The 20,244-nt window shown below is 55.2% G+C and overlaps 3 protein-coding genes across 5 annotated transcripts in view; 1 reads left to right on the top strand and 2 right to left on the bottom strand.

Annotated features, from left to right (window-relative positions):
* Nucleotides 1-211: 211 nt before the first annotated feature.
* The window catches only part of LOC148222905 (early activation antigen CD69-like), a 64,408-nt gene continuing 44,375 nt past the window's right edge, over nt 212-20,244 (bottom strand). The window contains exons 2-6 of one of the 3 annotated variants that reach the window (XM_088168534.1): nt 2,115-2,544; nt 1,632-1,727; nt 1,352-1,530; nt 1,070-1,170; nt 212-979 (exon numbers count right to left, since the gene is read on the bottom strand). In XM_088168534.1, the coding sequence (XP_088024660.1) occupies nt 865-979; nt 1,070-1,170; nt 1,352-1,530; nt 1,632-1,727; nt 2,115-2,517 (894 nt within the window). In that variant the 5' untranslated portion in view covers nt 2,518-2,544 and the 3' untranslated portion in view covers nt 212-864. Of the gene's footprint in view, nt 980-1,069; nt 1,171-1,351; nt 1,531-1,631; nt 1,728-2,114; nt 2,890-20,244 lie in introns of those variants that run through there. The other 2 variants (XM_088168535.1, XM_088168536.1) reach the window with 2 other exon arrangements.
* Nucleotides 11,913-13,898, bottom strand: LOC148222910 (C-type lectin domain family 2 member H-like). Its single transcript, XM_088168538.1, has 5 exons — nt 13,384-13,898; nt 13,089-13,184; nt 12,809-12,987; nt 12,527-12,627; nt 11,913-12,436 (listed from the first exon to the last, which is right to left on the bottom strand). Exons 1-5 carry the CDS (start codon nt 13,784-13,786, stop codon nt 12,322-12,324), a joined length of 894 nt encoding a protein of 297 aa, XP_088024664.1. The 5' UTR covers nt 13,787-13,898; the 3' UTR covers nt 11,913-12,321.
* On the top strand, nt 17,403-19,216 carry LOC148222909 (uncharacterized). Its single transcript, XM_088168543.1, has 3 exons — nt 17,403-17,896; nt 18,284-18,379; nt 18,482-19,216. Exons 1-3 carry the CDS (start codon nt 17,506-17,508, stop codon nt 18,691-18,693), a joined length of 699 nt encoding a protein of 232 aa, XP_088024669.1. The 5' UTR covers nt 17,403-17,505; the 3' UTR covers nt 18,694-19,216.

Here is a 20,244-nt window from a genome sequence, read left to right as displayed (position 1 = left end):
TCCAGCAGCCAGGAGCAGACGAGAATAGTATCCATTTCTAATCCCAAAGGATTCTTCGACAGATGTCCCTTTGAACTCTCTGGGGATTCCAGCAGTTGTTTAATAAAACGAAACAGGGCAGGACAAGGGACAGCATCACTGTTGGGTTTTTCTGGGATATTTTTTCTCTTATATTTACATATATTTATGTACACAAAGAGCAGGACGGGAATGCTGGAGCAGCTGTCTCGAAGCTTTATTCCATCCCAATCATCAGCCTCATTTTACAGAACCAAGCAAGGGAGATGGAATATCTTCAGCTGGTGGCACAGCAGACGAAGTTCTCTTTGTCACAAAGTCTTTTAACAACTTCTTAGCCAATAGGAGAATATTAAATACAGACAAGGGTTGGCTCAGGCCAATTAATAAAGTGACAAGTACGTCTTTCTTTGAACAATACTTGCTTGTAAACAATGGATAGACCTCCATATATGAGCTAACATATTTCTACTCTCTTGCTTCACATATTTTCCTGAGGCCTGTCTCTACACAGCTGACAGCCCTATTATTTATTGTCCTTGCATCTCCAGCAATCCTGCATTTCTCCAACTTGAAATTTGCTTTCACACATCTTGCTAAGAGTTCTACACCTTTTCTATTTCCCACATTGCCCCGCAGTGTTTTCGAAGTGGTGGGAGTGCTGGAAGAGATACTGGGAACACTGGGAGGGAAGTGGGAGGGCTATTGGAAGCAGCGGGAGTGAAGAAGAAGGAGCACTGGGAGGGGGATTAGGAGCACTAGGAAGGTGCTGCACTGGCAGGTCCTTGCCAGTTTTCTCCCCATCACTGCAAGTGCTTGCCAGGAAGGTCCTTTCTCCACCCCCTGTTACAGGGGAGCTCGGGCCTTGCTGCACAGATACGGCTGCGGATTGGAGCAGGTCACACTCCTGAATTTATGATCAGCCAGACACAAACACTCGAAATGGCCAAGGACAGGAAACCTGCAGGGAGGAGCAGAGACAGCGCTGGATGCCAGGGGAACACGTTGTGCCCCTGTCCCCCCATGCCCTGCCCGGCTCCCCGGCACTCACGAGGAGCTGAAGCTGCTGCCGTCCTCCCACTGCAGCTGCTCGCCCCATCTGCGCAGCCCGAGCCAGTAATCGCCGTTCCCGCGGAGGCGGAAGAACAAATCCTGCCAAGGAGAGAGCAGTGGGAGCTGCCCCGGCCCCTCGGGGGGACACGGCCCCGGGGCTCCTTCCCTGCAAGGCCCCGGCACAGGGCTGCAGCCCCAGCCCCACCAGCACCCAGCCCGGACCACGAGCACCCCCAGGCTCCCCTCAGACACCCCACAGCGCCCGCAGCCCCTCACTCACCATTTCCTCATCCTTCAGAATGGCCAGCGACGCCCCGAGCTCGGAGCACCGCTCTTGACTCTGCTCCCAGCTTCTGGAATCCCTTGACAAGTAGTAGCACACTCCATTGTATCCAACCCAGTCTGAGGGACAGCCCAGAACTAAGAGAGGACACGCAGTTGGAACTGGAAGCTGTGGTGCTGCAGGGCAAGAGGAGAAGGTGTGAGGATTGCCCTGTGCAGGGAGCAGGGACCCCGCTCTGCCCCGAGGGGCTGGGCCCAGGCTGCTGCCCCTCCCTTACCTGACTGCACAGCCAAGGCCACCGACAACGCCAGCACCAGCACCAGGAGCACAATCAGCGCCGAGGTGAGCACGGGATGGCAGCTGAACCACTCGCCTGCAGCAGGAAAGAGCTGCTGGCTGCCACAACCACAGCCCGCCCTCCAAGCTGCTCCCCCAGTGCCCGGCGAGCACAGGAGGGACCTCTCAGCCTGTTTGCTCCTCCCTTCCTCCCTCAGCTGGCAGCCAGAGAGCCAAGAGCCTGGACACGGGCAGGGACACAGCTGTGGGGACAGCCAGGGACACCGCGCTGGGGACAGGCTGCAGCAGGAGAGCTGCACACGCTTGGGGGCAGCTGCGGCTGCCGCTTCCAGCCACTGCTGGCGCCGAGCGGAGCACGAGGCCTCTTCCACACATCGGGAAACAGCCACACACCTGCCAGCCCTGGCCTTGACAGATGACACTGTCCCCTCCCTAGAGACCACAGGCGTGGCCCTGCACCCACCTGGCAATCTTCCGAGGATGTTTCTGTGTACATGGCCGGGTGCTGATGTGCCCTGGGGATCCAGGGGCTCCCTCACGCTGCAATCCGTGGTGCCAGTTTCATTCTCCACATCTTCACTCACTGCAGGCTCAGAAGTGGCCTCCCCCTGCTCATGACAAGTGGCTTCTTGTGCCCCTGGCAAGTGTGTCAGCCCGGCTGCTGGGCCCTCCTGGAGATGCAGGAGCTGTTTCACAGGCCCATGGATGGAGCAGAATTCACTCTGCTCCAGCTCACAGCCGCCATCTCTCTTCTCTGAACAAACAGCTCCTTTCTCATGACACACCAGGAGTGCTAAAAAAGCCTTTCGGAGATCCGCCTCGGGAACAGCTGTACACCCACGGAGAGGACCCATTGAAAGGGACATGATGACAGGTCACGGCTGGTCCCGACCCTACGGGACACCGAGGCTCAGGAAGGAACCGGGTTTAGCCTTCGCTGCTGCGGCACCGGCTCGTCCCCAGGGATCGGCGGCAAGGACGAGACCGCGGGCAGCCGCTCCCTCCGCCGTCTCAGGGCACGGGGCACACGGGGGAAGCCGGCCCAAGGAACTCGCCAGAACCGCCCCGTTCCCCTCAGCGCGGCCCCTCCGGCCGCAGCGAGCCCCGGGCTGGGGCACAGCCGAGCGCGGCTTTTGCTGTGCTGGAGCCGCTCCGAGCTCGGGGGATCGCCGCCTGCCCGGAACAGCCCGGGGGCACCGGGACCGAGAAGCGCTGGTTTAACGGCCTTTGTTGCTAAACGATGTAAAGAAGGCGGAGCCAACAGCGTGGCGGCGGAGGGTCGTCTGGAAAACAAGCATGGCGGTACGAGCCAGGGGTCGATATAATGTCTAAATTTTAGGGACCCTATAAATAAAGGCGCCCCACGCCGGAGAGCTGGCAGACGGGCTGCAGCCAGGGCAGGGCCAGGGCGAGGCAGAGCGCACCGGTGGTCGGCATGCTGCTCGGAGTCTGCCGGACTTTGACCCTTAGCAGCAGCAAAAAGGAGCGCTTTCCCTCAATTCAAACCCATAAAAAAGCACCACAAAGATATTCTTTTTCCATTTAACCACGATAATAATGGAAAACCGTTATTTCCCGCCTAGTGAGACATCAAAAATCATGCAAAGGGTGTGTTTTTGTTCAATGGAGACCCTTCGAATCATAGGTGTAGGGAGGTCTTCTCCGGGTCAAACACAATTACCGAAAAGAAGTTTTTCTCCTTCATTTTCAATCGCTTTGCCTCTGGTAACCCCCCATGTCTTTTGTTTGTATTTGTTTGTTTATTTTGTTTATTTGTTTGGTTTTTTTTATTTCTTGGGGGAATTTTGTTTGGTTTTGGGTGGTTTTTCTTGTTTTGTTGTTTTTTGTTTTGTTTTTGTTTTCCTTTTTTTTTTTTTTTTGTGGAGTGTCACTGAGGAGTGTCTGGGGGCACTTCTCCCTCCTCGCTGCTCACACCTGGGGCTGCTGCACCTTGCCGAGTGCTGGGGAGTTTCCTCCCAGTCCCCTCGCACTATCCCTCTTCCTGGCAAGCACCGGCAGGGATGGGGAGAGCACTGGGAAGGAACTGGGAGCACTGCACCTTCCCAGTGCTCCTAATCCCCCTCCCAGTGCTCCTTCTACTTCACTCCCGCTGCTTCCAATAGCCCTCCCACTTCCCTCCCAGTGTTCCCAGTATCTCTTCCTGCGCTCCTGCCACTGCCAACTCTGGTGCCGCAGCAGCGATGGCTCATCCCGGTTCCTTTCCTGAGCCACGGTGTCCCGCAGGATCGGGACCAGCCGTGATCTGTCATCATGTCCCTTTTAATGGACCATCCACATGAGTGTACAGCTGTTCCCGAGGCCGATTTCCGAAAGGCTTTTCCCACACTCCTGATGTGTCAGAAGGAATGGGCTGATTGTTCCAAGCAGAGAGACGGCGGCTGGAGCTGGGGCAGAGTGAATTCTGCTCCATCCATGGGCCTGTGAAGGAGCTGCTGCATCTCCAGGAGGGACCAGCAGCCGGGCTGACACACTTGCCAGGGGCACAAGAAGCCACTTGTCATAAGCAGGGGGTTGCCACTTGTGAGCGTGCAGTGAGTGAAGATGTGGAGAATAAAATTGGCACCAGTGATGGCAGTGTGAGGGAGCCCCTGGATCCCCAAGGCACATCAGCACCCGGCCATGTACACACAGACATCCTCAGGAGATTACTGGGTGAGTGCAGGGCCAGGCGTGTGGTCACTAGGGAGGGGACAGTGTCACTGTCAAGGCCAGGGCTGGCAGGTGTGTGGCTGTTTCCCGATGTGTGGAAGAGGCCTCGTGCTCCGCTCGACGCCAGCAGTGGCTGGAAGCGGCAGCCGCAGCTGCCCCCAAGCGTGTGCAGCTCTCCTGCTGCAGCCTGTCCCCAGCGCGGTGTCCCTGGCTGTCCCCACAGCTGTGTCCCTGCCCGTGTCCAGGCTCTTGGCTCTCTGGCTGCCAGCTGAGGGAGGGAGGGAGGGAGGGAGGAGCAAACAGGCTGCGAGGTCCCTCCTGTGCTCGCCGGGCATTGGGGGAGCAGCTTGGAGGGCGGGCTGTGGTTGTGGCAGCCAGCAGCTCTTTCCTGCTGCAGGCGAGTGGTTCAGCTGCCATCCCGTGCTCACCTCGGCGCTGATTGTGCTCCTGGTGCTGGTGCTGGCGTTGTCGGTGGCCTTGGCTGTGCAGTCAGGTAAGGGAGGGGCAGCAGCCTGGGCCCAGCCCCTCGGGGCAGAGCGGGGTCCCTGCTCCCTGCACAGGGCAATCCTCACACCTTCTCCTCTTCCCCTGCAGCACCACAGCTTCCAGTTCCCTCTGCGTGTCCTCTGTTAGTTCTGGGCTGTCCCTCCGGCTGGGTTGGATACAATGGAGTGTGCTACTACTTCTCAAGGGATTCCAGAAGCTGGGAGCAGAGTTAAGAGCGGTGCTCCGAGCAGGACATGGGGGGTCAGGGGCACAACGTGTTCCCCTGGCATCCAGCGTTGTCTCTGCTCCTCCCTACATGATCCAGGTCCTTGGCAATTCCGAGTGTGTCTACCTGGCTGACGATAAATTCAGGAGTGTGATGTGCTCCAATCCGCAGCCGTATCTGTGCAGCAAGGCCCGAGCTCCCCTGTAACAGGGGTGGAGAAAGGACCTTCTCCCCGCTGGGCAGTCCCAGCTTCCCCTCTTAGCCCGGCACAGGACTGTCCTTTCTCAGCTGCACCCTGTGCCTTGCACTTGCTCTCACGGTCACCTCCGTGCCTGTTCATCCCCTCTGTCCGCGCTGGGCTGGCTGTTCCAAGGAAAAGTCTCTGCAATCCATCCTGTCAGCCATGCTAGCTGGAGTGAGGGCATTGCCCTTAGTGCACAACAAGCTTAAAGGGAAATCCAAATTTCTCTTGGCTCTTGGAAATCATCACCAAGTGGCTTGACCGAGAGACTTTTGGGTGTCCTTGCAGAGGAAGAAGAACAGCTGACACGTGCTGAGGAGGAATCCCACTTTTGGCATCAGGCATCTGAGTGTAAAGAATGGTCTCTCTGTCTGTCTGTCTATCTCGCTGTGTGTCTGTTGCAAAGGATCTGATTGCTCTGCTGTGGGAGGAAAGGCAGGCTGGTTCAGGACAAGGATTTGTCACCCTTAGGGAGAAGCAGTGACGTGATGAGGCTGTAACTCCCGTCCCTCTGTGTTGGAGTGTGTGAAACAGAAGCCTCTGTGTATTCTTCAGAGAGAGAGATCAGAGTGCAGATGATACCTCTATGTTTAATTTTTCTGTTCTGTTCTGCTTGGATGTGCTTTTCCGTTGTTCTTGGGTGATGAAGACAAAACAGTCGGATTCCACCTAGGGAGCCAAGGACAGTATCTTTAAACTTCAAGCCCTAAGCATAAACAACGTGAGAAGAGGAGAGCAGACACACAAGCAAGCAAGGAGGATGAAACCTCCCTATTTGAGACTATTAATTGGATAGCTGACTCCTGCATGCAAATGGACTGAAACCTATAAAGGTGTGAGCACTCGTGAGCAATTCCTCCTTTTCCTTCCATCTTGGAGCCATCCGGGCAGGGGCCACGACTGTGGCACTTGTATTGCTGGGGTGTGGCTTTTGTAGGCCTTTCGTGGGCCTCACAATAAATACCCATTTGTTCCCTTAACTCTGTGTGCGACCTCTGTTCCAGCTCCTCAAGGCATCACAGAGATTGAATTAAAACTTTTGGATGGATTAAAGTATATTAAGCCACTCATACATGAAATAGAGGCGTAAGCTTAAGTTTTAATAAAGTAAGTAAGTAAGACAAAATTTTAAGTGCCTTAAGAATGAAAAAGCTTAGAATTTAGTGTGAAAAACAATTCTAGTTAGAGGTCAAAAAGAAGTCGCAAAAAGAAGTCTCAGTGGGAGCTCAAGAAACCACAATTTTAGTCATAATAAAAATATAGTAAGAATATTCCTTACATTTTTCAGATAGAACATGTTTATATATATATATGTGCAGATTATATGTAAACTTTTGTATTAAAAACCTGGAATTCTAATAGTTTTAGAAGGAATGCTTCAGATTGCTGTTTTTAGCTCATTGGGTAATTTGTAAATAAGAATCCGTGCACTGGGGAGAGACTCTCTGTCCCTCTTCTTTCTCCTCCCTGCCATCATCATTGCCCAGAAGAAGACAGGAGCTGCGGCTGCAACTTCGGCCCTCCCGGGGCCTTGCACGGCAGAGCTGCTTCTGCTCCTGATCGGGACTGTGCTGCTATTTGGGACTCTGTGCTGAAAGCTTTTAGCACGGACTGGAACACTTGGGCCTCTTTGCCTTTTGGGAACTGCCGTGCCTTTACAATAAACAACTTTATAGCAATTTACAACTGCTGAGCTCTTTTGAGGATTCAAACCCACAAAAATCCTGACACCTCGAGCCTTTCCTGATGTGTTCTGTACCTGCCCAGGGTGAGGAGGAGAGGAACAGAGCGGTTTTGCTGGCATCAGGCACCTGGTGTATTTCTGTTTTAATTTTTCCTAGTAAAGAACTCTTATTCCTATTCGCATATCTTTGCTTGAGAGCCCCTTAATTTTAAAACTATAATAATTTGGAGGCAGGTGGTTTACATTTTCCGTTTCAAGAGAGGCTCCTGGCTCTCTTAGCAGACACCTGTCTTTCAAACCAAGACAACTCCTTTGAAGTAACACACGAGGCATCTCTGCTTTTGATTTTGGGAGAATTTGTAGTGAAGGAAGTCTGATGGAATTAATTAGGGAAGACAAGTGTGGTGTGCTCCCTTTCAACAGATTTCTATTGAAGTATATTCTGAAGTTAACTGGTTAATTTTCCCTTATTGTCGGTGTTCAAACTGGGGCAATTCCCATTCAATACCCTGCAATATTAAGGGTATCAATTGAAAGAAACCTGCCTTGGCCATTTTTCCAGCGATATCAATTGATTGGGAATCTCCATGTTCTATTTTAAATAGAACAAGGAGCACCCTGTATGATGCGATTATATGAGTTTCAAATGAGAGTAAACCCTCAGTTTTCATCATCGGTAAGTTTAGGTTGACTGGGAATCTCTTTTGTGCCTTCTTTTTTAGGGTTTAAGTTGGTAGAAACCCCGAATAATTCCATCATTTGAGGGATTTCCATTGAGGGTCAAGAAAAGGACTGGGAAAAAACAGGTGGCAAAAAAGTAGAAAAAAACAAGGGAAATGGGCAGAAAATTAAAAAAAGGTAGGGAGAAAAGGGTGGCCAAAAGGGGAGCAAAAAAGGGTGGCAAAAAAAAGGCAGTGGAAAAAAATGGAGAAAGAAGGAGGGAAAAGGCAGCAAAAAAGGGAGAAGAAAATACGGGTGAAAAAAGCGCTGGGAGAAAAAAGCACAGAAAAATGGGGGAAAAAAGGCGGGGAAGCGTGAAAAAATGGAGATGGCATAATGGTGAAAAGGTGGAGTTGAAGAAGTAGAGAAGCACTAGAAAGGTGAGGAGAAAAGGATGTGAAACATGAGTGGAAAAACGATAGGAAATATGAGGGGGAAAACGGGAATCCCAGAGACACCCACACACACCTCAGGCCCCCCACCCAAATCCCACACATCACCCCCACACACCCCCAAGAGAGCCCCTCCAAATCCCACACACACCTGGGCCTGGATTCTTACAGGAACACACGGGAACAGCTTCTTGAAAGGGGATGTCGATGTGGCACGCGTGTGCCTGCGAGGAGAGGCTTTCTGCGCCACTTTCCGGCCATGGAGCGCCCCTCGCAGCCACGTTTTCCCAACTGTCCAATGAACTACTGTCCTGTCCTAGCTGCACGTAACACACTTTAAATACGGGCTGTCCGTACAATAAAGTTGGCCTTTTTCCCCCAAAGAGATCCGTGTGTGTTGCTGTCTTTTCTCTCTCTTGTCAGCGCAGTAACCACAAGTTGAGTGGCTGTTAAAATTTCTGGTTTCTTATTTACAGCTTGCATAACTTGTTCTGTGATCACGGCCACGAGCTGGTCGAACATGTCACCCGAAAAAACTGCCTCAGTGGGCGAGGGGGACACAGATGTCACAGTGACCTGAGCGGGGAGCCGGCGCTGCGCAGGGGACCCGGGCACGGAGCGCGGCTGGAGGAGAGCAGCGGTCGCCGCCGCCGCTCCCTCCTTGGTTTGGGGAAGGCGGGGGACGAGCGGGCAGATCACTGCTCCCCGCTGGGCTCCGCGGGGCCCCCGGAGAGGCACCGACCCCCACGCAGCCGTCCCGGCCGCTCGTAGATCCCGGAGAGGGATCCGCCTGCATTTCCGCTCGCCCACACTCTGCGATCTTGCTCGCAGCGAGAGCTCGGGCTTGTGCCAGCACAGCCCGCATGGGCAGCCTTGGGCTCCCAGCAGGTAGAGGGGCCCGCGCTTCCCGCGGTGGAAAACCATCTCTCCCCGGGGCGCAGATGGCGAGACTGGGAGAGCTAAAAGTTCCCGTGCAGTCTAAATCAATTAAAATGTCTCTCAGTGTTGAGAGCACGGTGTCCTTCTTTTCAGAAGGTTGCGTTCCCATATTTAAAGAGAAATCCGGTGCCCCCAGCACTGAGCCTGGTGTTTCGGCCGCCTAAAGCGAGCTAAACAGTAGCTCTGGGGCAAAAGTGCTCCCGTTACCTCTATGATGGAGGCACAGCCGATGAATTCCGTGGGATGTCCCGCCCCGCTGCAGTCGGGTAAGGGTCCACGATCTTCCCAGATGGCTCTCTCGGTCCCGGCCGTCGTCACGGGTCCGGTCCTGCCCCCAGGGTGCCGGGTCCTGGTTTTTCTGGGTGTTCCAGCCTGCTCCTGGCACGGCTCTGGCTCAGCTCTGAGCGCAGCCCCGGCTATCGACAGCCTCGCTGGGTCTGCCCCGGTTCGGCAGGCTTCGGGCCACGAATTCTTCGGTGCCCTTGTCGGAAAAGGTCTCCGACATCAAGCACTCGGCGAAGCTCCAAATGCAGCCGTGGAAAGGGATATTAACCCTTGAGATGCGGCGGAAATAAAACACACTCCTACATGGTCATCTTTCATGATAGGAAAGAAACAGACGAGTTTATTCAGAAACACACTCGTTTTTATAGCATGACTCGCAACTCCAAGAGCAGCAAAAGGTGATTGGTTCCGAGAGAAGACACCCCATTCCCAGGGCCTGGTCACGAACCACAACAGGTGTTCTATCTTTATTATTAAATAACTCTCTATTTTGACCAAGTTATCATCCTGGGCGAAATTGTCCCGAGCCTTCATCTGGACCAGCTCATCAGACTGGGAACAGAGCTCAGAAGCTCTGGCCTGGAATATTTTTCAGGCTGTAATTTCCTTGCTGTCTCAACATGTGTACCCGTAGAAATTCACAAGGCTACGAGGCCGGGAAGTGAAGAGCAAAGCTGCTGTGAAGGTAAAGCTCAGATCCTTCAGAGAAATCACCCAGGTCACTGGAACACTGGTACATGTAGGAAGCAGAAAAGGAGAGATTTCCAGTCAAGTCTTTGTAGTTGGGTGGGGAAAAGGAGTGCTGATAGCCAATGGCTGCAGGGATGGTCATCTAAATTAGTTCAGACCAGATTTCCTTTTTTTTTGAATTGCTGAGGGTTATTAACCTCACCTGCAGTTATGAAGCCAAATAGTTACAGTTTTGGAATCTATTCCAGTTTAATCTAACTGTCCTCCATGCTGCATGCACTCAAAACAGCCATATTGAACTCTCTTGGGATGTGTGAATTTGCTTCTGTCCTTTCCCAAACCTCATCTCTCATGGTTTTTCATCTTCTTTTCAATATGCTAGTAAATCTTCCATGTCCCTCTGCAACATTTCCATGGATAAAAACACTGAAGAACACTACCTAAAGGTGAGCACGGGGACCAGTGGGAAAGGATGTTTTATATCAGCATTTTCTGTCCCTGTGGTGATACTGCTGTCCCTGCGAGGGAGCTGGGAAATCTGTATTTCTGCTCCTGTGATCTTTCTCATATTTGCCACAGCTGATTCCAACCCCAGGTTTTCCCACTGTAACGATAATTCTGGACATCTCAGAATGTATCCACAGCCCTTGGAAATACCATTATGAAGAAAGGAAAAGTCAAGTCACACAATTTCCAGGTTGGCATCCTGGCTGTCCCTCGGTGCACCTCTTTCAGTGACAGCAGTCGGTGGCCATTCCTGGTGCGGTTCTTTGATTATTTTATCTTATACCCTTCTCTCTCGTTTATTCCCTTCACCCTTCCCAGCCTTTCCCGTGCCTCTCTTTTTAAGCAGCACCGCCACCCCATGGTCTCTCGGTGCAGCTCTTTCAGTCGTGGGGCAGCGACCACTGCTGGTGCAGCACTTGGAGAACATTTCACAGCAGTCTCTCTCTATTCTATTCCCGTCACTCCTCCCAGCCTTTCCCGCTGCTCTTTCAGCACCTCCGCAGCCCTGACGCTCCCTTGGTTCAGCTCTTTTTGGTGACACTTGGGCAGCAGCTACTGCTGGTGCGGTATTTTTAGACTATTTTATACTATTCTCTGAATTTTATTCCCTTACATTTCCCAGCCTTTCCCGTGGCTCTTTTTAACCAGCACGGCCGCTCCGACGGTGGCTCGGCACTGCTCCATTAGTGATAGCGGGCAGAGGAGAGCCGGCAGTGCAGCTTTTTATTCTGATGGTTTTCTTCTCTGGATCCCATTGCAGCAGCAGCCCAGCTGTCCCTCGGGGCAGCTCTTTCAGTGCCCAGGGGCCGTCTGGACAGGCGGCTGCAGCCAGGGCAGGGCAAGACACAGCGCAGCGCTGGCGGGGGCGGGCGTGCGGCGGGGCTCGGAGTCTGCCGGCCTGGGCACTTCAGGCACAGAAATGAATCCCAATTCTCGGCCATATCCAGCACCTGCTCTTCCTCCCCTCTTTTCCTGCATGGATTTCACAGTTTTCCCTTTCCTGCCACATAGGTGGAAGGCCGAATGCCCACCTGCCCCATGCCCATCCCTGCTGCTTTCCTCCGCTCCAGCCTTGTCTCTCTTTCTCTCCCCTTTACTTTGCACCACTTTCTCCTCCTCCTCTCCCTGCCAGATCGCAGCAAAGACATTTCACCCACTGGCACCAGCTGCCCCCTCTCACTCGCTCCCATTTTGCCCACTTTGAGCTACTGGAGCTGCCTACATGTGGAACCAGACCCGCTGTGGGGCCTGGTAATGGTTGGATAGGAGTGAATCATCACAGGGCTGATTGGAGTGGACTGGGTCTGGCCAGGTACCAGGAAAACTCCTCTGTCCCTCTCCTCCTCACACTGGGTGGGCAACAGAACACATCAGGAAAGGCTCGAGGATCTCAATAAAGGCAGCAAGAGATCTCTCAACCATCATGGGAATGGGACAGGGAAATTTAATTCAATTTATTACCCAGCAAATCAGAGTAAGGGAATGAGCATGTGTGAGCTGTTCTTCAACATCCAAGCACAGTCCAGAAGTCTCCTGGTCAAGCCACTTGGTGATGATTTCCAAGAGCCAAGAGAAATTTGCAATTTTCTTTTGAGCTTGTTTTGCAATGAGAAAGATCCCCTCACTCCAGCAGGCAGGGCTGACAGGATGGATTGCAGAGACTTTTCCTTGGAACAGCCAGCACAGCGCTGGCAGTGGGGATGAACACTGAGGTGACCCTGAGAGCAAGTGCAAGGCACAGGGTGCAGCTGAGAAAGGACAGCCCTGAGCCGGGCTAAGAGGGGAAGCTGGGACTGCCCAGCGGGGAGAAGGTCCTTTCTCCACCCCCTGTTACAGGGGAGCTCGGGCCTTGCTGCACAGATACGGCTGCAGATTGGAGCACATCACACTCCTGAATTTATCATCATCCAGGTACACACACTCGGAATGGCCAAGGACAGGACACCTGCAGGGAGGAGCAGAGACAGCGCTGGATGCCAGGGGAACACGTTGTGCCCCTGTCCCTCCATGCCCTGCCCGGCTCCCCGGCACTCACGAGGAGCTGAAGCTGCTGCCGTCCTCCCACTGCAGCTGCTCGCCCCGTCTGCGCAGCCCGAGCCAGTAATCGCCGTTCCCGCGGAGGCGGAAGAACAAATCCTGCCAAGGAGAGAGCAGTGGGAGCTGCCCCGGCCCCTCGGGGGGACACGGCCCCGGGGCTCCTTCCCTGCAAGGCCCCGGCACAGGGCTGCAGCCCCAGCCCCACCAGCACCCAGCCCGGACCACGAGCACCCCCAGGCTCCCCTCAGACACCCCACAGCGCCCGCAGCCCCTCACTCACCATTTCCTCATCCTTCAAAATGGCCAGAGAGGCCCCGAGCTCGGAGCACCGCTCTTGACTCTGCTCCCAGCTTCTGGAATCCCATGAGAAGTAGTAGCACACTCCATTGTATCCAACCCAGTCTGAGGGACAGCCCAGAACTAACAGAGGACACGCAGTTGGAACTGGAAGCTGTGGTGCTGCAGGGGAAGAGGAGAAGGTGTGAGGATTGCCCTGTGCAGGGAGCAGGGACCCCGCTCTGCCCCGAGGGGCTGGGCCCAGGCTGCTGCCCCTCCCTTACCTGACTGCACAGCCAAGGCCACCGACAACGCCAGCACCAGCACCAGGAGCACAATCAGCGCCGAGGTGAGCACGGGATGGCAGCTGAACCACTCGCCTGCAGCAGGAAAGAGCTGCTGGCTGCCACAACCACAGCCCGCCCTCCAAGCTGCTCCCCCAATGCCCGGCGAGCACAGGAGGGACCTCTCAGCCTGTTTGCTCCTCCCTCCCTCCCTCAGCTGGCAGCCAGAGAGCCAAGAGCCTGGACACGGGCAGGGACACAGCTGTGGGGACAGCCAGGGGCACACTGCACTCACCCGGCAATCTCCTGAGGATGTTTCTGTGTACATGGCCGGGTGCTGATGTGCCCTGGGGATCCAGGGGCTCCCTCACGCTGCCATCCCTGGTGCAGATTCCATTCTCCACATCTTCACTCACTGCACGCTCACAAGTGGCATCCCCCTGCTCATGACAAGTGGCTTCTTGTGCACTTGGCAAATGTGTCAGCCCGGCTGCTGGTCCCTCCTGGAGATGCAGCAGCTCGTTCACAGGCCCATGAATGGAGCAGAATTCACTCTGCTCCAGCTCACAGCCAGCATCTCTATGCTCTGAAGAAACAGCTCCTTGCTCCCGACACATCATGAGTGCTTGAAAAGCCTTTCGGAGATCCGCCTCGGGAACAGCTGTACACCCACGGGGATGACCCATTGAAAGGGACATGATGACAGGTCACAGCACGTCCCGGCCCTGCGGCACACCCAGGCTCAGGAAGGCGCTGCCAGCTCAGTCCCGCGCTGTCCCCGCTGCCCGGACCTGCGGAGACAAGCGCAGCCTGCTCAGCGCTCCAGGTCCATCCAGCCGCTCCAGCAGGATGCGGCGCTTTCTGCCTCCACTCGGCGCCTGCAGTGCTTTGGGCTCTGAGGCTCGTTCAAGTTCATCCCGTGCCACCCCTGAGCCGGGCAGGGACACCTCCCGCCTGAGCAGCGGCGCCGAGCCCGGGGCGCCACGGCCGGAAACTCTGCCGGGCACGGAGCAGCCACCTCCGAGCTACCGAGAGACACCGGCATGAGCCATCGCTGCTGCGGCACCGGCTCGTCGCCAGGGATCGGCGACAAGGACGAGACCGCGGGCAGCCGCTCCCTCCGCCGTCTCAGGGCACGGGGCACACGGGGGAAGCCGGCCCAAGGAACTCGCCAGAACCGCCCCGTTCCCCTCAGCGCGGCCCCTCCGGCCGCAGCGAGCCCCGGGCTGGGGCACAGCCGAGCGCGGCTTTTGCTGGAGCTGGCCCAGGTGCCCGGAGCAGCCGGAAGGCAGCGGGAGAGAGAAGCGCTCCACCCGAGCCATGCAAATCTGACAGATGGTGCCAGGGACAGCGATAAACGAGGTGTGGGGGGCGGACCGGCTTTTGCTTGCGTTGACCAATCCTGACGGAATGGAGTACAGTTCAATTGGTCGTGTGCCAATTCCAAACAGGAGAATGTTGCCCTCACAGGAGTTAGTCAGTCGTACTCCCTGGTTGTTGCTTCTTGGATTTCGCCAGCGGGCTGCAGCCAGGAGAGGGGCAGAGCAAGGCGGTGTGGGGCGTCTGCCCGTCTTGTACCCATAAGATCGGTAAAATGGAGCGATTTCCCTCAATTCAAACTCATAGAACAGCACCATAAACGTATTTTCCTTAATTTTAAACAAGAAATTAATGGACAGCCGTGATTTCCCGCCTGGTGAGACGCCAAAAATCATGAAAAAGCTGTGTTTTCTTTGACACCCTTCCAATCACAGGTGAAGGGGTATCCTCTCCAGTTCAAACACAATTACCGAGGGTTTTGCTTACTCGTTTTGGGGTCCAGGGAAAGCACGGCTGGGGTCGGCTATTGAAAAATATTCATGATCATTCGACAAGCAGCAATCATATTAACCACGCTCTGATCCCCTTCAAAAGTGAATAGATTATAAAGTTTCCAGTGGACAACATCCCAAAAAGAGAATGTGAAGACAGAGTTAAGGTCTGAACTCGAACAGTTCATATTGACCCATGTTCAATTCATCACCTTGAATATTAATATAAGGTTCAGTAATAATAATTGTCTTTAGCCGGTGATAAACGTCCCATTTCTCAACAAACAAATCTTGTCCTGTGATTTCTTTTCCCAAGAGCTCACCTTGATTCTCCACAGGGCTTCTTCCTCGGCTCCATCCTGGGGTGTCCAGCAGCCAGGAGCAGACGAGAATAGTATCCATTTCTAATCCCAAAGGATTCTTTGACAGATGTCCCTTTGAACTCTCTGGGGATTGCAACAGTTCTTTAAGAAAACGAAACAGTGCAGGACAAGGGACAGCATCACTGTTGGGTTTTTCTGGGATATTTTTTCTCTTATATTTACATATATTTATGTACACAAAGAGCAGGACGGGAATGCTGGAGCAGCTGTCTCGAAGCTTTATTCCATCCCAATCATCAGCCTCATTTTACAGAACCAAGCAAGGGAGATGGAACAGCTTCAGCTGCTGGCACAGCAGACGAAGTTCTCTTTGTCACAAAGTTTTTTAACAACTTTCTAGCCAATAGCAAAATATTAAAATCTGACAAGAGATTGCTCAGGCCAATTAATAAAACCACACGTACATCTTCCTTTGAACAATGCTTGCTTGTAATAGCTTAAAACCATGGATAACCTTCATTATGAAGCTTTCATATTTCTACTCTCTGGCTTAACATATTTTCCCGAGGCCTGTCTCGACACAGCTCACAGCCCTATGGTTTCTTATCCTTGCATCTCCAGCATTCTTGCATTTCTCCATCTGGAAATTTGCTTTCACACAGCTTTCTGAGAGTTCTATACCTTTTCAATTTCCCACAGCGTCCCACAGTGTTTTGCCAGTGGCGGGAGCACTGGAAGAGATACTGGGAACACTGGGAGGGAAGTGGGAGCACAGGGAATGCTAGGAGGGAAGTGGGAGGGCTATTGGAAGCAGCGGGAGTGAAGAAGAAGGAGCACTGGGAGGGGGATTAGGAGCACTGGGAAGGTGCAGCGCTCCCAGTTCCTTCCCAGTGCTCTCCCCATCGCTGCCGGTGCTTGCCAGGAAGAGGGATAGTGCGAGGGGACTGGGAGGAAACTCCGCAGCACTCGGCAAGGTGCAGCAGCCCCAGGTGTGAGCAGCGAGGAGGGAGAAGTGCCCGCAGACACTGCTCAGGGACCACCATCTCCAATAGCCCCTTCCCCCCACACAAAATGGGGATTACGAGAAGAAAAGGGATTTCAAATGAAGGAGAAAAACTTCTTTTTGGCAACTATGTTTGAACGGGGGAGAATCCCCCTTCACCTACGATTTCAAGGGACTCTATCGAAGAAAAACACGCCTTTGTCGTGATTTTTGGTGTCTCGCCAGGCGGGAAATCACGGTTTTCCATAAATTTCCTGTTTAAATTGATGGAGAATACATTTATGGTGCTGTTCTATGGGTTTGAATTGAGGGAAAGCGCTCCTTTTTAGTCAACTTAAGGGACAAGCCGGACAGACTCCGAGCACCGCCGAACTCCCAGCAGCGTTGCGCTGCATCTGGCTCTTCTCCCACGCCTGGCTGCAGCCGGGACGGCGAAATGTCTCGAAATGTGGGCATGGAAATCGGCTCGTGGCCAGGCGGAGTCACACGGGGAAAGTTTTGTTTGCAGCGACATCGCCCCGCCCCTCCCGCTCGATCCGCCTCGCTGATTGCTCAAAAATACCGAAGCCGACCCAGCGCCACTTTTGATGCCGGCGCTGTGCAGCGTGCGCGCTGATTCCGCCGGCAGGGCCGGAGCGCTTCTCGCTCCCGGTGCCTCCGGGATGCTCCGGGCAGGCGGCGATCCCCGGAGCTCGGAGCGGCTCCAGCACAGGTACGAGCCGCGCTCGGCTGTGCCCCAGCCCGGGGCTCGCTGCGGCCGGAGGGGCCGCGCTGAGGGGAACGGGGCGGTTCTGGCGAGTTCCTTGGGCCGGCTTCCCCCGTGTGCCCCGTGCCCTGAGACGGCGGAGGGAGCGGCTGCCCGCGGTCTCGTCCTTGTCGCCGATCCCTGGCGACGAGCCGGTGCCGCAGCAGCGATGGCTCATGCCGGTGTCTCTCGGTAGCTCGGAGGTGGCTGCTCCGTGCCCGGCAGAGTTTCCGGCCGTGGCGCCCCGGGCTCGGCGCCGCTGCTCAGGCGGGAGGTGTCCCTGCCCGGCTCAGGGGTGGCACGGGATGAACTTGAACGAGCCTCAGAGCCCAAAGCACTGCAGGCGCCGAGTGGAGGCAGAAAGCGCCGCATCCTGCTGGAGCGGCTGGATGGACCTGGAGCGCTGAGCAGGCTGCGCTTGTCTCCGCAGGTCCGGCCAGCGGGGACAGCGCGGGACTGAGCTGGCAGCGCCTTCGTGAGCCTCGGTGTGACGCAGGGCCAGGACCAGCCGTGACCTGTCATCGTGTCCCTTTCAATGGGTCATCCGCGTGGGTGTACAGCTGTTCCCGAGGCCGAATTCCGAAAGGCTTTTTTAGGACTCCTGATGTGTCGGGAGCAAGGAGCTGTTTCTTCAGAGCATAGAGATGCCGGTTGTGAGCTGGAGCAGAGTGAATTCTGCTCCATTCATGGGCCTGTGAAGGAGCTGCTGCATCTCCAGGAGGGACCAGCAGCCGGGCTGACACATTTGCCAAGGGCACAAGAAGCCACTTGTCATAAGCAGGGGGGCGCCACTTGTGAGCGTGCAGTGCGTCAAGATGTTCAGAATGGAATCTGCACCAGGGATGGCAGTGGGAGGGAGCCCCTGGATCCCCAGGGCACATCAGCACCCGGCCATGTACACAGAAACATCCTCAGAAGATTGCCGGGTGAGTGCAGGGCCACGCCTGTGGTCTCTAGGGAGGGGACAGTGTCATCTGTCAAGGCCAGGGCTGGCAGGTGTGTGGCTGTTTCCCGATGTGTGGAAGAGGCCTCGTGCTCCGCTCGGCGCCAGCAGTGGCTGGAAGCGGCAGCCGCAGCTGCCCCCAAGCGTGTGCAGCTCTCCTGCTGCAGCCTGTCCCCAGCGCGGTGTCCCTGGCTGTCCCCACAGCTGTGTCCCTGCCCGTGTCCAGGCTCTTGGCTCTCTGGCTGCCAGCTGAGGGAGGAAGGGAGGAGCAAACAGGCTGAGAGGTGCCTCCTGTGCTCGCCGGGCATTGGGGGAGCAGCTTGGAGGGCGGGCTGTGGTTGTGGCAGCCAGCATCTCTTTCCTGCTGCAGGCGAGTGGTTCAGCTGCCATCCCGTGCTCACCTCGGCGCTGATTGTGCTCCTGGTGCTGGTGCTGGCGTTGTCGGTGGCCTTGGCTGTGCAGTCAGGTAAGGGAGGGGCAGCAGCCTGGGCCCAGCCCCTCGGGGCAGAGCGGGGTCCCTGCTCCCTGCACAGGGCAATCCTCACACCTTCTCCTCTTCCCCCTGCAGCACCACAGCTTCCAGTTCCACCTGCGACTCCGCCATCGGTTCTGGGCTGTCCCCGTGGCTGGGTTGGATACAATGGAGTGTGCTATTATTTGTCAAGGGATTCCAGAAGCTGGGAGCAGAGTGAAGAGCGGTGCTCCGAGCAGGGCATGGGGGGACAGGGGCACAACGTGTTCCCCTGGCATCCAGCGCTGTCTCTGCTCCTCCCTACATGATCCAGGTCCTTGGCAATTCCGAGTGTGTGTGCCTGGCTGACGATAAATTCAGGAGTGTGATGTGCTCCAATCCGCAGCCGTATCTGTGCAGCAAGGCCCGAGCTCCCCTGTAACAGGGGGTGGAGAAAGGACCTTCTCCCCGCTGGGCAGTCCCAGTTTGCTTTCTTAGCCCGGCACAGGGCTGTCCTTTCTCAGCTGCACCCTGTGCCTTGCACTTGCTCTCAGGGTCACCTCAGTGCCTGTTCATCCCCACTGCCAGCGCTGGGCTGGCTGTTCCAAGGAAAAGTCTCTGCAATCCATCCTGCCAGCCATGCTAGCTGGAGTGAGGGCATTGCCCTCAGTGCACAACAAGCTTGAAAGGGAAATCCATGTTTCTCTTGGCTCTTGGAAATCATCACCAAGTGGCTTGACCAGGAGACTTCTGGACTGTGCTTCGATTTTGAAGAACAGCTCACACATGCTCATTCCCTTACTCTGATTTGCTGGGTAATAAATTGAATTAAATTTCCCTGTCCCAATCCCATGATGGGTGAGAGATCTCTTGCTGCCTTTATTGAGAGCCTCGAGCCTTTCCTAATGTGTTCTGTTGCCCACCCAGTGTGAGGAGGAGAGGGACAGAGGAGTTTTCCTGGCACCTGGCCAGACCCAGTCCACTCCAATCAGCCCTGTGATGATTCACTCCTATCCCACAATTACCAGGCCCCACAGCGGGTCCGGTTCCACATGTAGGCAGCTCCAGTAGCTCAAAGTGGGCAAAATGGGAGCGAGTGAGAGGGGGCAGCTGGTGCCAGTGGGTGAAATGTCTTTGCTGCGGACTGGCAGGGAGAGGAGGAGGAGAAAGTGGTGCAAAGTAAAGGGGAGAGAAAGGGACAAGGCTGCAGCAGAGGAAAGCAGTGGGGAGAGGCTGGGGCAGGCGGGCATTTGGCTTTCCAGCTCTGTGGCAGGAAACGGAAAACTGTGAAATCCATGCAGGAGAAGAGGGGAGGAATAGCAGGTGCTGGCTATGGCCGAGAATTGGGATTCATTTCTGTGCCTGAAGTGCCCAGGCCGGCAGACTCCGAGCCCCGCCGCACGCCCGCCCCCGCCAGCGCTGCGCTGTGTCTTGCCCTGCCCTGGCCTGGCTGCAGCCGCCTGTCCAGACGGCCCCTTGGCACCGAAAGAGCTGCCCCGAGGGACAGCTGGGCTGCTGCTGCAATGGGATCCGGAGAAGAAAACCATCAGAATAAAAAGCTGCACTGCCGGCTCTCCTCTGCCCGCTATCACTAATGGAGCAGTGCCGAGCCACCGTCGGAGCGGCCGTGCTGGTTAAAAAGAGCCACGGGAAAGGCTGGGAAATGTAAGGGAATACAATTCAGAGAGTGGTATAAAATAGTCTAAAAATACCGCACCAGCAGTGGCTGCTGCCCAAGTGTCACCAAAAAGAGCTGCACCAAGGGAGCGTCAGGGCTGCGGAGGTGCTGAAAGAGCAGCGGGAAAGGCTGGGAGGAGTGACGGGAATAGAATAGAGAGAGACTGGTGTGAAATGTTCTCCAAGTGCTGCACCAGCAGTGG

The sequence above is a fragment of the Sturnus vulgaris genome, chromosome 8 (assembly GCF_052056855.1).
Source record: "Sturnus vulgaris isolate bStuVul1 chromosome 8, bStuVul1.hap1, whole genome shotgun sequence".
NCBI lineage: Eukaryota > Metazoa > Chordata > Aves > Passeriformes > Sturnidae > Sturnus > Sturnus vulgaris.
Note: the sequence above shows the minus strand (reverse complement) of the source record. Positions and strands in the feature narration are given on the sequence as shown.